Source organism: Dermacentor variabilis, chromosome 10 (assembly GCF_050947875.1).
Source record: "Dermacentor variabilis isolate Ectoservices chromosome 10, ASM5094787v1, whole genome shotgun sequence".
NCBI classification, from domain to species: Eukaryota; Metazoa; Arthropoda; class Arachnida; order Ixodida; family Ixodidae; genus Dermacentor; species Dermacentor variabilis.
The window spans coordinates 323651-341014 of NC_134577.1; the positions used below are offsets into that span (position 1 = coordinate 323651).

General features: G+C 43.5%; 1 protein-coding gene across 5 annotated transcripts in view; it reads right to left on the reverse strand.

The window, feature by feature from the left end:
- Pi3K21B (phosphatidylinositol 3-kinase regulatory subunit alpha) overlaps positions 1-17364 on the reverse strand; it is a 223147-nt gene that overhangs the window by 100272 nt on the left and 105511 nt on the right. For all 5 annotated transcript variants that reach the window (XM_075671265.1, XM_075671263.1, XM_075671262.1 and 2 more), the window contains one exon: positions 7549-7635. In XM_075671265.1, the coding sequence (XP_075527380.1) occupies positions 7549-7635 (87 nt within the window). The remainder of the gene's footprint in view (positions 1-7548; positions 7636-17364) is intronic.

A 17364-nucleotide genomic window follows, 5' to 3' on the forward strand; every position in this document is an offset into this window, starting at 1 on the left:
TAATAAAAGAATGAGTGCTTATAACAATATTTTACAGAGTACAGAACTATATGTAGGTTCAGGCAGTCAAGTTTGGGAAACCAGTGACCATTCAAAGGTGTGCAGCCTACACTTTACGCCTGACGACTACAAACCAGGCTTGGAGAGGAAAATATTGAAACCTGGAGCAGTGCCATCCGATTTTACACCTCCTCGTCATGTTCCAGCCTTGCAGAAAAAGCGCTGTGGGCTAAAGCGGGCGCAGATGCAAACTGTGCAGACTCCAATCCATGAAAACAAGAGGTCAGTCAGAATTATTAGTTTTACAAAGATCAAATTTATTATTGCTTGCATTTCTCATTTCTTCATTTAGGTGGAACATATATCAATCAAGTATATTTTGTTATTATTTGCAGGAGAAAGCCCAGCGCACCACCATCACCAGAAGAGGTAGCACCAGTGGCGTCCATACCAGAAATGTCCCAAGATTTGTTGTATATCCACTCTACCAGATGCAAGAAGATTCGTTCACTAGTAACTGCTACTAAGACGTTGCACTGGAAATGTCATAAATTGGAAAGAAAAAATTATAATTTGAAGACACAGCTCACGCAGTTAAAAAAATAATTCTACAAGGTCAATGCACTTGCCAAAGTGACTGGCATGATTACGCTACAGGTATATAAATCTATGCCTGGGGTCGTATATATTATAAAATTCTTAAAATCACGTGCTATTTATTTACGCAAATTTCGCGATTGAAAGATACCACGAAATTTAGGGGCACGCAAAATTCTGGCAAGAAATAAGGACACTATGTTGGAAACTTATATTGCCGGCTAGATGTGCTAGCCGCAGGCACGCTGAAATATTGGTCGAACGAGAACCGACGCATAAAGAGCATGTGTTATTGAATTTAAGTACAAGTCTAAACAGAGTGGGCTGTTTCGGAAAGGCAGAAATAATTAAAAAGAAGCGACAAGAAATTCTCGCGGTCCACTGAGCCGTATGATACAAACCTCAAGTTTCGCTTACACTCTAGAATTGCGAAGTTTAGTAGCCGTGAATATGCCCTAAGTCCCCAATTCATGAACAGATGGGAGCGCAAAATTAGGTTTTACAGTAAATGACTTTATTTGTTTTTACACATCTTTGACTAGTACTTCATTTATTTTCAGGAACAGCTGGACAAGAACGATCAGAAAGCTCCATTTTTAAAGGAACAGGCAAAGCCTGAATGAAAAACCACCACTGGACAGAAGCCACAATCCGACAGGCAATACTGTGACATGCAAAGTCGCCATGCGGCTATGAAATGTTGTGGGCGTCAGGATGCCTCACTCTTCCAAGCCATACGACACTCAAGCAATACGTAGGGTGCTGCAATGGAAAAGTTGTTTCTTCACTAATCAAAAAAAGATTGCACCAGCAAAGCGCACGCCTGTCCGAACGAGTATGTCGCTTCCAGGTAGGAATATAATCTATTACATTATACAAGAAAACAATTAACGAAGAAAGTGCCTAACATGACAGTGCTTGACTGACCCTAAGCCATGCACTGCTATCACGGCAGAATGAAACATGAACAGGAAGGGGAAGAAAGCACTAGCTAAGTCAGATTATTTCAACGTGAAATGTGTAATGAAGACGTGGCCGGGCATTAAGGGTGTTCTGGCCCCAGTACACTGAACATCTGTGAACCACCTCAATGTTATATGTAGACAACGGCTAGTGAAGTACTTTCTCATGGTCACGTTTCCTTTCAGCATGATTGTACATTGCTTAGTTTCAGTTTGCGATGACGCGCTTATTTGCACTGATGAAACAAAAGATAATGGAGGCGTAAAGCCTGTCCATTTGATATATGATTTAGCATGCAAGGGCTCGGTCATGCCTACTTTTCTTTCTTTCTTTCATTGTTTGCATTGTGCACAATCACGTTCCTATTGGACGAGTTATCTGACGCAATGAAATGCAGTTTGCTTTTTTAGGAAAAGATGGGTTCCTTAGTCGTGGATGAAATGTCGCTAAAGCAGGCTGCGACGTACGAAAAAAAGCGAGACAGGGTTCATGGACTAATTGAAATGGGAAGTCTTGAGAAGGAACTCGGAAATGAAAGTGAGCTGACCACGTGCACACCTTTTCTCCTTTGTTTTTGTTGGTCTGTCGACGCACCACACCTAAGATGACCATTAGTTTTACTAGCACAATTGCAGCGGCTTTTATTGCGATAGAACGGCCATAATGATGTAAAACATAACATTTCAATTTCTTTCAACAATATAAATTTCGGAAAGAACTAGCTGAACATTTAGCGTGCAATACTGATTTAACGAAATATCCTGCGCTTTTATGTTTTTCAGCCTCCCGGTCAGATATTACTTCATGCAGTCTATAAAAGGGGATCAATTGCACTGACTAGCACTCGAAAGAAGCAGGTTTCCAAGTTATCCGACTTGTAGCCGACAACCACGCATCTAACTGCAAGATGTCTGCCATATTTGGAAGTGGTCAAATAATTCCAGTCATGCCCTAAGTTATACGGTATACTTGCTTGGAGTTACGTTTCAGTGCAATTAATGTCTGGGAGATTTGTAAATATAAGTCAACGCACACTGATGCTCAGTTTGCATTATTGCATTATAGAAAGGTTATGCAGATTAGCCGTAGTTCATTTATATAAAGCACACATGTATCATATGTTGTAAAAGTGCAAGTATATAATTAAGAAATTAATCTCTTCAGAATACAAGCAGTGCTGGTCTCATGACCTTAGAAATAAACTATGATCTACATGCCACAGTTTCGGGCTGCGTCTACGTTTGTGTTAGTGAACTGAAAAATTTGACAGCTAGAGTGTGGGAGCCCGAAAACTATTTAACATTACTTTGTAGAACAATCACGTGATAAAAATAGTTTTTTTCTTTGTCTCTTTAGATATTGACCACGTGACAATATTGCTAAAGCACATACAGCACCGTCAAGGCTTCCGGATTCATTTCTTTGAAGCACATCAATCGGAAGTTGTTCCTCGCTTTCGACCACTGCCATATCCTAAAAAACCTCCACAACCAGTTGATGTCTGCCAATAGAGTGCCGTGCAACGGCGCACAGTACTACAGTCCCAAATATTTAAGAATACTACTGGATATAACAGAAGAAAAACCTTCATTCAAGCTTCCGTGGAACCCAATGCGGAAACATGTCTACCCGACAAACTTAGAGAAAATGTGCGTGTAGAGGACCTTAGACAAGTTCTCCCTTCGGGCATGTATAACTAAACCTAAAAGTTATTTAGTGACATCATAAAGATGCCACCTCCCTCAAATTCTGTGTATCCAATGTGTGACGCGCACTTTCATAACCAATTAACCCAGACAAAATATTATATGCACTTTAAGTCTAACTTAGTAAAAAAAAAAAAAAATCTTGCAGGATTATTTAGAATCTACGAATACCCGCAAGACCTTCATTTATGTTACGTAAAAAGTGTCTATGTGGACATCCGCGTATATCTTTAAATGCAAGAAGAAATGCATTCATGCTAGCTTGCAAATTAGTTGTCGTTATTGTGGTATACCTTTATCACAATAAAGCTTTGGACTGCGCCTGGAACTAGCCTGTCATTTGCTGTTAAAATTAATGGTGCCAGTTTTTAAAGAGAGAAGGTGTGGCGCGTGCCCGCTTATATTTCTTTTGATATTGATACATAAAGCTGCTGCAATTTTAGGGCAGAATATTTCAAAGGAATATTTATAATACTTGTTAGCAGGCTAACTATTCACGCTCGACATATCCACAGGTAACGTAGCTATAATATAGCAATTAAACATTTTTAAAGAGAAAAACTAGGAAACTTAACAGTACCTTAGCAGTCCTATGAATAGGTTGATGAGGATATCAAATAAGCATCCAGTACATTTGTGGCCTTAAGTAATTTGCCTTGATCACCAAACCAACTTTACATAGATTATATCTATGACAAATATGTCGGTATAACAGTATATCTGAGCACATTTTCGAAGATATCTTTCAATTGCATGCAATGCGCCACCCTTAACTTGGAGTAACCTGACTTCCTCAGATTGCTTTTATCACAAAACTGTCCTAGCTATGCGCTGGCTGGTCACACTGGTTCATTTCAGTGGCCAAACCATGATAAAATGCCTTGCCAAATAACCACCGAATGACCTTTAGTTCTTTGTCAGTATTTCTGAGTGGCTTTACTGTGGAGAGCAATTGTGAGGCCACATCGGCGGTTTCCTTTTTCCTTGACTGTTTTTTTTAGCACAAACAGCAGATTTGATTGCGATATTTTGCCCCAAATACCTTAAATTCATTTTACTCATGTGTTCTATACACCCTACTTGCTGTAAATTCTTCCATTAAAATTATTTCATCATTTATGTAATGTTAGTTGATCAGGAGGTCATAAAACATCATTCAGGCTCCTTCAGGTTGCTGATAAACACGTATCTTGGTTTTACCAGCATAGACAGCTTCAATTTTTCCACAAAGAGAGGGAGAGAGACCATTTATTATAAGGGCTGGTATTTTTGCCGGTGTTTATACAATTCCGCTGTCATGGTACCTTGCATAGGGAGGGGGGAAGGGGATTAACGATTCCAGTGAAGATGAAAAAAAAAAAAGAACTATAATTTGTGCATGTTAGTTTGTCGCCCAGTACATCTATATTCCATTGTATTAAGGGGCTATTAACTTACTGTAGCATTTATGTAGGCTTCTTGCGACCTCGATTAGAATATTGGGAGAGTAAAGAGTATACCATCCATAATTCGAATGATGCTCCTCGACAGCGAAACTTCCAGACGAACAAAGTACAAAGGTGGGGAAAGTGCATGGTTAAAGGGACTAGGGAAAATATCCTGGTCAATGGTCCACAGCACGCTATGGGGACAGCACACTATCAAAAATGGGGACCATAATTTGTTAGAGAACTCCGTCCTATATCAGTATTAGGTTGTCTAAACACTGTCTTTGAAAAACTTATCGCCCAATGAATCACTTCATTTCTAGAACATGAATCCATTTCGTCTAATTGCCGGCATGGTTTTTGAGCTTAAAGATCGACAAATACAGTGGTATTAGCTTTGTGTGACTGCATAAATTCTCACTTGAACAACAAAAGTGTACTAGGCATACTTCTAGATGTGCGAAAAGCGTTTGACAATATGGATCATGACATACTGCTAAATAAGTTAGAATGCTACAGTTTTCGAGGTCTAACTCTTGAATTTTTCCGCAGCTATCTCAATAACAGAAAACAACTAACTGCCATTGCAGGTACCAAATCCGACGTTTCTGACATTGTTACAGGTGTACCATAAGGCTTAGTAGTGGGGCCAATATTTTTTTTTCTGTATTTGTAAACTATCTTCCTAATGCCTTAGAAAACTTCTTTGCTGCAATGTATGTAGATGAGACTGTGTTACTTTGTGCCCTAGACTCCCTGGACAAAACATTCCAAGTGGCTAATGATGAACTTCTACCCGCCGTGGTTGCTCAGTGGCTATGGTGTTAGCCTGCTGAGCACGAGGTCGCGGGATCGAATCCCGGCCACGGCGGCCGCATATCGATGGGGGTGAAATGCGAAAACACCCGTGTACTTAGATTTAGGTGCAGGTTAAAGAACCCCAGGTGGTCGAAATTTCCGGAGCCCTCCATTACGGCGTGCCTCATAATCAGAAAGTGGTTTTGGCACGTAAAACCCCATTTTTTAAATGATGAACTTCTAAGTGTCAACCAGTGGTTCGTGTCAAATAAGCTAACTCTGAATACCAAGAAAATATATTCTCTTTAGTTCTTCATGGACAGCACCTTTAAGAGAATGTCACTCACTTTCTCTAAACCATAATATACTTGAGTGGGCGAGTCCAATTCAATACTTGGGTGTCACACTAGATAAGCATCTTCATTGGAATCTCAAATTGCACTGCTCTGTAGAAAGTTAAGCAAAGCTTGTTTTGTACAAATGCCGTTTTTACTTCAACAGCGCCACTCCGAGAGCAATTTAGCATATTCCATAGCCATCTATCCTACTGTATAAGTTTCATGTGTAGAACCTACTGTTTTTCTTTTTTTTTTTTTCAGAAAAGGACCTTGCGATTTATGACTTTTTTGGACTACAACACTAAATCAATGCCGCTGTATAAAGTTAAAATATACTGCCTTTTAATTTGCTACTGAACTTTAAGATAACATTAAGTACTCATAATAGCATAATCACTAACTGCCATCAGAGTTCATCAATATTTTTAAACTCCAGAGGTGATAGACACAGTGCACTTAAAGGAAATTTTCTTTTGCCAAAATTGCATAATGTATATGGAAAGAGGAGGTTAAAAAGCACTGGAGCACTCCTATGGAACAGCTCACCACTGGAAGCAAATAAGGCGAAAATTTTGCAGTATCATTGAAATCCCATTATCACTCACTGAGTGCTCATAACTGGCATGTGGAGAGCTCTCTGCGGCATTATGGCTGTATATTCAAGCAAGGAGTACCTATCAGAGGAGCATGTTTTTGTTGTTGTGTGATTACACTTCCAGGAATCTTCAGTTCTCATTAATCTTATATCATTGCAGAGGTCAATGTCTCTCCTATGTGACTGCCAACAATAGTTTTGTTAAGGTGAGCTAAATTTAAGTTGGAAATGCTGGCATGAGATCCAGATTTGTTAAAAAAATTTTAAATAATAGATTATAAATATTTTTGCAGGTCTTATAACACTTCGATTTGCCTAGAAAATTTCTATAGGATAGACTGATACTCTATATATTCTTATTCTAAATTTTTTTTTCAATCTTGGCATCATATTTTAAGAGTATAGTACAGTGGTGGCTTTGTATTATGTGGTTACCCTTTTCCTTTCAAATACAAGCGCAGTGAATAACATCAACACTGACAACAAGTCCTGAGCTTCATATCAGTTTAACAAGCTCTATTGTAACGGTCCCTTCCATAACCATTATTCAGACTCTCTCTGATTTATGTCATGTGTTCCAATTAGTGAAATTTTGATCAATTACTTATGACTTTTTGCCAATTAAACCACATCTTCGTATATTCTTTAAAGGTTTAACGTTTCATGCCCCAACCCACTCATAGTTTTCTAAAGCAATTGTTTTACACTTTCCTGTTCCTCTTCGCAATTGGCAAGACTGACTAATTTCAAACAAGGACCCCAAGCTAACCAGCAACTTTGTTGGGCCGGGAAGTGATGAATTATTATTAATAATGCGTGATTTTTTTGTAAACATGCTATTTTTCACTACAGAAAGAGCACGTTTCATCATCCTTCCCCACATTGTCTGGTGAAAGAAGCTTGTGTAAACGTGTGTGCATCTATCCAACACCAACCTACTCTGCTGGCAGCCCCTTCTGTGTTTACTACTAAGGTAGGGCTGTTACAGGTGCCCTGCAATCAGCATGTGCCATGGGAGGGGATGCACCGGCAAAGTGCATCCATTATTTTTACAGATAAGCACCAAATGAAGTACAGTCACATGCCAATTCGTGAGAGCGAGCCCAGAGAGGTGGAAAACTCACAGTGGTTGCACAGTACTGGCGTTACTAGGAACAGGTCCTGCAGCAGATGCGTCGAGGGGTCTTCAGTAACTGGAGGGCTGCAAGACACTGCAGCAGCAAAACAACATGCACAAATCAAAATGGCAGTGCGTATGGCACCTCACACTTTGTGAGCATGACAACCCATTTTTGCCCCGCCAAGATGCAGACACTGTGGCAAACAGCTAAGGATGTAGGAAAGGACAATGAGGCTTGTCTATGACCTTGTTGATACGTGTCTATGTTTATCATTTTCCTGTCACCAGCTAACAAATGTTAAAGTCACCGGCTAACAAATGTTAAATGTTATCGCGTGTCGCAAGACGTGCCTGTACATATTGGAACATTCGTGATTGTTGTATCCAATTCTAACTGCTTTGTTGCAGGAACTTGTGTAATTAGACTGTATATGCAATGTGAATTGTGTTGTATTTTCTGGAAGGTACGTGAGCACAAGAGATTATGCTATACCTGCCGACAAGTCATGTATAAATAGCTGACACTTCTAGCCCGTAGATACCTCACATTTCAACGATCGCCAACTGTGCTCGTCGCTATCCTTCTGCTTTGAGTACAACCTGCCTTTGCGGGCACAGGTTCGCCAAATAAAGAGTTAGTTTTGCAATTCAGTTTCACTAATGTGTTCTTCACTGTCACTACAATGTGACATCCGGTCGAGGTGCTTGTGCATTCATGTACTGGATGTTCCATCAAAGCCGTGGTCTAAGCCTGTACCACAAAGAGAACATCAACGCCGCCCTGGACCTCACCAAGCCTCAGGCTACAAAACTTGCCTTCGGAATACGAACTTCTATCCAAGAAAACCAGAAAGACCAAGGTGAAGTCAACAGCCACAATGATAGCCACAGTGCCGCCTACACTGATCGTGATTCAACAACCCAGAAAACTGCTTTCTATGGAGCTTCATCAGACGATTGGGACATCTGGCTAGAGACATTAGAAAGAGTGTCAACCAAAATTAAGTTGAACGCTGAAGACAAGTTGCACCAGGTCTATTTTTTCCTGGAAGAAGCCACCGGAACTTGGTTCGAAAATCAAGAGTCCTGGTTAACAACATGGGACCTGTTTTGCAGCGATTTCCTAAAGACATTCACAAGCATCATCAGTAGAGGAAAGAACGAGTGTTTACTGCAAACACGAGTGCAGCTGCCTGACAAGAACATCACCTGACTTTTGCACCATGCCAACCCGGACATACCGGTCAAGAAAATTCAGTTTCTCATCCATCGAGTAAAACAAGACCTCTTTGCTTAATTTATCCGCAGCCCGCCCAATTTCTAATGCAGAATTTCTAATGGAGGCTACGACCATTCCGAAGACACTAGAAATGTCTACTAAACAGTACAATCGCCACTCGATGTCAGACAGTGCAGACGTTCAAGCACCCTAATGGTAAGAGCAGTTGTGCGTAAAGGAACTATGTAAAATGTTTCCAGTGTCGCAGCCCCAAGTGAATTCAATTGCTGACATCACCCGAGAGGAGATACAGCAGCCACTGGAAGTTTCTGAACTGCCACAGTCTATGGTGGAAACAATGACTTAAGGCACCGTCGCCCGCGTCAAGGCTGCATGATGCTGCAATTCTATAACCAGACACCACTGCTGCCGTCACACCTCCAGCACGTCGGCCCGCCCACTGCCCTGGAAAAGACAGACATTTGATGTGCTCCTGACCACTGCCTGCTGCGCAATGAATGCGGAGAAGTGGGCCATGTCTACTAACGGTGCCCAAATTGAGAGATGAGACTATGAGGATTCGCTGCCAATGCGCCACGACCATAGCAAGGCAAATGACCTCGTGATATCACAGCATAAGAGAACTGAATTTGTTCAAGCGTGTGGATGCTTCTACATGTGTTGAGATTTATAACTGGTGTTCTGCAAGACAGTGTTTTAGGGATACTGTTGTTTTTAGATTATGTTAATGTAACAGTTCAAGTAATTCCAAAGGAAGTGGGCGTCAGATTGTTTGTGGACGATTACGCAGTTTTTAAAGAACTGTTGTCTAGTACCGACCAATTTTTGCTACAAAAGGCTTTGCAGCCAATAGATGATTGGTGCCAAGAGTGTGGCATAAAACTAAACGTGGAAAAAACTGTATGTTTAGATATAACAAAAACAAGGCCCCAACTGCATTTTTATACAGTCTTCATAACAATTCATATCTGAAATTAACAACTACAAATATCTGGGTGTCCTAACAGACACTTACATGGTCTAGTCTATTTCAAACATTTGTACATCTGTGCCTCAGGCAATTGCAGACTCTGAAGAGAAAGCTAAAATGGTCCCATAAGTACAAAATTGTTAGCTTATAATGCTTGTGTTAGGTCCAAAGTTGTATATACTGTAGTCATTTGGGATCCTCACGCTAAAAAAGATTATGCAAAATTGGCGAGAGTTCAGAGGAAAGCCACAAGATTTATTTTTGGAAGGTATAAAAGGTATGATTCACCACCTTCACTCATGCAACAACATAATATTTCTACATTGGAGGCTCATCGAAAAGCTGCTTGCCTAGCATTCTTGCACAAAGTTATTTCAAGAAAGGCAAATGTTGATTTGCCTGATTGTATTAAGCCAGTCACTAGAATGAAAACAAGGCAATTTCACCGACACTTACTAGTTCCAATATTTGCACCCACTGAAGGGTTTAAGCATAGTTTCTTTCCCAGAACTGTTCCCGATTAGAATTTGTTGCCAACTGAACTGTTCAATTCAGAAAATCTTATCAGAAAATAATTATCCCCGTCCTGCCCCAACCGTTTCCAACTAGCACCCGCAAATTTCCTAATTTTGTCGCACCACCTAGTCTTCTGCTGTCCTCTAGTGCACTTTTTCTCTCTTGGTACCCATTCTGTCACCCTAATGGTCCAACGGTTACCTAATCTGGGCATTACATGACCTGCCCAGCGCCATTTTTTTCTCTTAATGTCTATTCGAACATCGTCCATACCAGTTTGCTGTCTGATCCAAACCGCTCTCTTTTGGCCTCTTAAAGTTATGCCTAGCATTTTTTGTTCCATGACTCTCTGCGCAGTCCTTAACTTGTTCTCAAGCTTCTTTGTCAGTCTCCAAGTCTCTGCCCCATATGTCAGCACCGGTAAAACGCACTGGTTGTATATTTTCCTTTTCAATGATAACGGTAAGCTCCCAATCAGGAGCTCACAATGTCTGCCGTATGCAATCCAGCCCATTTTTATTCTTGTGTGAGTTTCCTTTTCATGGTCAGGGTTCCCTGTGATTAGTTGACCTAGGTAAACATACTCCTTCACAGACTCTAGAGGCTGACTTGCGATCCTGAACTCTTGTTCCCTTGCCCGGTTATTTATCATTATCTTTGTCTTCTGCATATTAATCTTCAACCCCACTCTTACACTCTCCCTGTTAAGGTCCTCAATCATTTGTTGTAACTCATCTGCAGTGTTGCTGAATAGAACAATCATCGGCAAACCGAAGGTTGCTGAGGTATTCACCATCGATCCTTACTACTAAACCTTCCCAGTTAGCTTGAATGCTTCTTCCAAGCATGCAGTGAATAGCATTGGAGAGATTGTGGCTCCTTGTCTGACCCCTTTCGTTATAGGTATCTTGCTACTTTTCTTGTGTAGAATTAGGGTGGCTGTGGAATCTCTGTAGATATTTTCCAAATTATTTAAGTAAGTGGTCTGTATCCCTTGATTATGCAATGCCTCTATGACTACTGGTATCTCAACTGAATCAAATGCTTTTTCGTAATCTATGAAAGCCATATAGAGAGGCTTATTGTACTCTGCGGATTTTTCGATAACCTGATTAATGACATGGATGTGATCCATTGTAGAGTATCCCTTCCTGAAGCCAGCCTGTTCCCTTGGTTGACTAAAGTCCAGTGTTGCCCATATTCTATTGGAGATCCGCCAATTTTCCAAGCATTATGTCTCCTCCATCTTTGATTAAATCGACTGTTATGCCATCTTCTCCTGCCACTCTTTCTCGTTTCAGGTCTTGCAAGGCCCTTCTCACCTCATCGCTAGTTATAGGAGGAGTTTCTGTATCCTGTTCATTGCTGTTTCTAATTGAGGTATCCTGAATCCTCTGGGTACTGTACAGGTCAGTATAGAATTCTTCCGCTGCTTTTACTATATCTTCGAGATTGCTGATGATTTCACCCTGCTTATCTTTCAGTGCATACATCTAGGCTTGTCCTACGCCAAGTTTCTTTCTCACTGATTTCAGGCTGCATCATGTTTTATGGCTTCTTCAGTCTTTCTCACGTTAGAATTTCGAATATCACTTATTTTCACTTTGTTGATCAGTTTTGACAGTGCCGCAAATCCTATCTTATCCAGGGTGTCTACCAAGTTGACACTTCCAAATTCCCTGAGTTTTCCAGGTTTTCCCTGAGTGCCTTTGCGAAATTCCCTGAGTGATGCAGAACTATGTTTTATGTCAAGATGGACTGAAACCATATCTGCCGATGCTGTCACTCTCTAGTAAGCATACGAAAAAAAAACCGACTTAGTCCAATTTTAATACTAAGGAGAAGTGTTTATGTTATTGAAAAAGAGAATAGAAGGGAGGGGTTAGTAAAATGCAGAGCAAATAAAATGTCTTCGAAAAATATTGCAAATCGAGTCGGACATTCTCAAATACGAATAAAGTGGAGATGCATACAGAAGCAAATATTTTCGAATAGGAGCTACTTCTATCAACTGATAGCAAGCTCAGTGGTATGAGGCCCGAACGTTGTCACAATTGAGATTCTCAACAACTCGTAAGTGAACCTCAACTGTCCTGACATACTCTCAGCCACGCACGATGCCTCAGTGTTGTGCTTCACTGCTTTAAAGATTTTATTTTGGTTTGGATGGATGGGCACCTGCATCTCGGCATCAGCCAACACTTTGTTTTTTGAGCTCAGAAGACCTACGAAGCGACGAAGAGGCAAGACCTCAACGTTTCATCGTGGGAGGCCTAGGCCCAGCCCACATAACTGCTGGTTGTCATTTAAGTTCACTCTCTCTCCCGTTCATTCCTCAATGCGTAGGTCCTTTTTGTTCTTGTCCTCCTTCCGCTGCTCATTCGCCCCACAGACCCCTTGAAGCCCCTTCTTGGTCAGTTGCACAGTCCACGTCCGATTTTTCGAACTACCTAGGGGTCGCAAAAACGTCAGAAAAATCGGCCAGTTGGAAAAAATAAATGCATGTCATTTACTGCCCTTAAGGGCTCAAACCGCCACAGGCACATTCGAAAACGCTGTGAAGGCCTGCCGGTACACGTATTAGGCATATCGGTGCTCGTACTGTGACAGGAAATACCGGGTGCACGAGTGTATAATTAAGCAATACATACTGTGTCCAATGACAATAGCCCCTTCCCGCACTTGTTATGCTTCACTGCAGTACTTTTGCGTAAGCTTCACCAAGGACCATCTGTGTACGGAGGCAAAGCTAACTTTTGGTAACCGGCATTATGCAACGCACCGTGCTTTCCAGGCTTCTAAGCCAATCGCGAGGACCACAAAGGCGGGGTCCGTGCCATTGCTAATAGCAGCGACTTCTTTCAATAAAAAACACGGCGTCCAACGGCAAGAAGCTTCATAGAGAACGTCGAAGCATCTAGGCCTAGCGTTGCCGCCGTGGTGGCTACGGCTGCCAGCGGATCTGCGTGCGAGAGCGCCGGTTCGAGGCGGCAAGGTAATCAAAATGGCAGAGGTGGCGGCTTTGATTAACGCCGTTTCGGACCTGCGGTCACGGCAAAACCTCCGGGAAATTGGACGACGAACAGTTCTTAAGTTTGAAATTTCAGACGTTCTGGTACATTGACTTTACGGGGTACGTGGTGGTGCCGTGAAGCCGTCCAAATTATCGAGAATCCGGAAAGTCGGTCGTTGACTGCACATTGGCAACTCCTCCAGCCGACGACAGGGCGTAAAAGACGATTCATTACGATTCCTGTCTGTTACTCGAGTCAGCATTACCTTGACTTTCGACCCTTTCAATAATATTACTGCTTATTTCCCTGATAGAAGCACAAATTCTCCGAGTTTTCCCTGAGTTTTTCCAGACTACTCAACATCCCTGAGAATTCCCGGTTTTCCCGGTTGGTAGACACCCTGCTTATCTCTTTGAGTTGGGCACTTTCATTCTTTATTGTTTCTTTATTAGGTCCTTTGTTACTTGGGAGCGCTTGCCTACTGGTTGCCTTGGTGCATTGCCTCCCACGTCAATTGCTGCCCTGAAGCCAGCCTCATTACGGTTTCATTCATTACCTCTATGTCATCATCATCATCTCTCTGTTCTACGGCTGCATATTGCCACATCCTCTATGGTCGCCGCGGGTATGTGCCAGGCGATGAAAAAGATGCTGAGGTAGCGCGCGAGTAGAAAAACAGAGACGACAACGACGTCGCGCTGACTGCGCTGATAAAGTGCTTTTACACGTCCTCGACACCGGCTTTCCCGTCTCCTACTAGGCTGTGACACTGGTGGAGGTGCGGGGTAGGATTGTCTCATGCTCAGCACCCCTTCGCAGAGCCATACACCAAACACGGAATCACCTGCGTTCGTCGAAACTCCTGTTCACCGGTACAGTCGCCGCCTGCTAGGCCTGACGCCCAAGTTCAACCCTTTGCAAGACCCTGCAGGAATGCGTCTACCTACTTCAGCCATGGCTACTGCAACTCCATTGCAGGTGACGCTACAGAATCCTAAGATCCCAGAAAGTTTCCATGGTGACGCTTTTGAAGATGCCCAAGATTGGCTGGACCAATTTGAGCTTGTTGCCAGTCATAATGACTGGGGCTCCCAGCAAAAGCTGGCTAATGTTTATTTTGCGCTTCAAGACAGTGCGCAGACGTGGTTTGTGAACCGGGAGAGAAGTTTGACCACATGGGATGCCTTCCGCACGCAGCTGCTAGACACATTCACTAGTAGCGACAGAAGAGACAACGCGCAGCGCCTGCTCGAATCCCGTATTCAAAAGCCAAACGAGAGCGTGGCCATGTTTGCAGAAGATATGACCCGCATTATGAAACATCGTTCCAGCGCACAATTGAACAAGGACGAGAAGAGAAAGACAACACGAACGCCGGACTTCAACTGAATTTTATTCATGGAAAATAGGGCTTTATGGGGGGGGGGGTACACAGGGGGAGGGAGTGGGGGGCTGCTAGTGCGCAGGACCACTCAAACATATTTCCTTGGTCTAGGCAACATTCATCATTGGTGCCAAACCAAAATAAGAAAAAAGAAAAGAACTTGCCCTCTCTTTTTTACGTCACTCAGTGCAATCTTGCTCATCTCCCGCTCTACCTAGCTGATTCGACACACCCGTTTGCCCTGAGATAATCAAGTTCTTTTTTCCCGAGTACAACAGAAGGAGCACTGACACAGTAATCGTTTGCACTGGAGATACAAAACGCTTCAAAAATTTCCCTTTTTTTTTATTGCTATATTTGCGCAACGGCGAATGTGGTCGGCTAAATGACCAGCGCCACTTAGTGAAGTAGCATTCCTGCGATGCTCTAGCAAGCGTTCATTCAGACAGCGCCTGGTTTGGCCAATATAGCATTTCCCACAGGCGAGGGGAATACTATACACAACACCGACGTCACATACAACGAGGGCTTTGGTGTGCTTTATTTTGCAGGCGGGCTTCTTCTGGGATTCGTTTACTAAGCACACCAAAGCCCTCGTTGTATGTGACGTCGGTGTTGTGTATAGTATTCCCCTCGCCTGTGGGAAATGCTATATTGGCCAAACCAGGCGCTGTCTGAATGAACGCTTGCTAGAGCATCGCAGGAATGCTACTTCACTAAGTGGCGCTGGTCATTTAGCCGACCACATTCACCGTTGCTCGCACAAGCCAGCATGCAAGGCGTTTTTCGAACGAACACGTGTGTTGCGCAAATATAGCAATAAAAAAACCTGGAAATTTTTGAAGCGTTTTGTATCTCCAATGCAAACGATTACTGTGTCAGTGCTCCTTCTGTTGTACTCGGGAAAAAAGAACTTGATTATCTCAGGGCAAACGGGTGTGTCGAATCAGCTAGGTAGAGCGGGAGATGAGCAAGATTGCACTGAGTGACGTAAAAAAAGAGAGGGAAAAGTTTTTTCTTTTTTCTTATTTTGGTTTGACAACAATGATGACTGTTGCCTAGACCAAGGAAATATGTTTGAGTGGTCCTGCGCACTAGCAGCCCCCCACTCCCTTCCCCTGTGTACATAAAGCCCTATTTTCCATGAATAAAATTCAGTTGAAGTCCGGCGTTCGTGTTGTCTTTCTCTTCTCGTCCTTGTTCAATTGTGCGCTGGAACGATGTTTCATAATGCTAATCATAACCAACTAGCCCAGCTGTCCATACTTAGAGATATGAACCGCCTTTTCCGCAGAGCAGACCCTGAGATGGCCGAAGAAAAGAAGTTATGCTATCTCTTGCGCGGAGTGAAGGAGCAACTGTTTGCTGGACTCTTGAGGAACCCACAGACGACAGTGGCCGAATTCACCAAGGAGGCTACCGCTATAGAACGGGCACTATAGCGACGGTACCGTCAATATGATCGCAAGAAATCACCGGTGAATGCTTCAATTCTCTCTGAGAGCTGTGGCACGTCTCTGCGTGAAGTCATCCGAGAGATTGTGCAAGAGGAGATCCGGCAGCTCGGGATTTCTCCTATGGCACCAGCGGTTGCTTCTGTCGCTGATATCGTTTGGGAGGAAGTTCGACAGGCCTTCTCGTCGCCAGACCGGCAGGCGGTGCCGCGACGATTAACCTACGCGGAAGCTGTCTGTCGTCCATCTCCCGCCACTTTGATGCTGCTGACACCGTCAACCACTACGACGCAGCCATCACCGCCACCCCCGACGCCCTATTTTCGACAGTCACAGCCGCCGGCAGCTATGCCGAATCGCCGCCAGCCGATCGCTGCGCCTCGGTCTTATGGCGAATCCCCTGCTGGCTACCCGCTTCGAAAGACCGATTTGTGGCGCACCGCTGACCGCCGGCCGCTATGATTTCATTGCGGCGGAGCAGGACATGTTTACCGCGCGTGTCACTACCACGCAGCTGGGTACCCAAGGTTTCCCAACTGCAATTACCCTGTGTTTGATGCTGCGCATACCTGCGACGAAACTACTACAAACTTTTGGCTGGAAGGTTCAGCGATGCCTCGATCACGTTCCCCTTCTCCGGCTCTTTACACCCCACCGACCCGTCGCGATTTTCCTGACGCCTCTAGGGGCAGGTCTCCTAGCCTGCGCCGGGGAAACTAGAGGCAGTGACCTCCGGGGTTGAGGTTGCAAACCGTCTAACTTTGCAAGAGCCCCCATCAGCAACGACCGACGACTCTAAAGCGCCGACGCCGTCAGGATCGATCTTGTCGTTTGCATTGACGGCCACCAAGTGGCCGCTCTCGTCGATACTGGTTCCCATTTTTTCGATAATACGTCAAAAGCTGGCCGACAGGCTGAGAAAAGTGAAGACGCCGTGGACTGGGCCCAACATCATAACTGCCGGCGGCCAGTTGATGACGCCTATTGGAAAATGCACAGCCAGAATAGTAATCGCCGGTGCAACCTTCGTCGCCACCCTCGTCATTCTCTTTGAGTGCTGCAAGGAACTTATATTGGAGATGGATTTCTTGAGAGAATACGGTGCGGTGATTAATGTCCGTGACCTCGTCGTCACATTTGCTACGAGCTCAGATGACGTCGACCCCGCTTACGTATCGCCGCCGCCGCCGCCGCCGTCACGCTTCCGCCACGAAGCTGTTTCCTTGTACCTGTTGTCTGCGA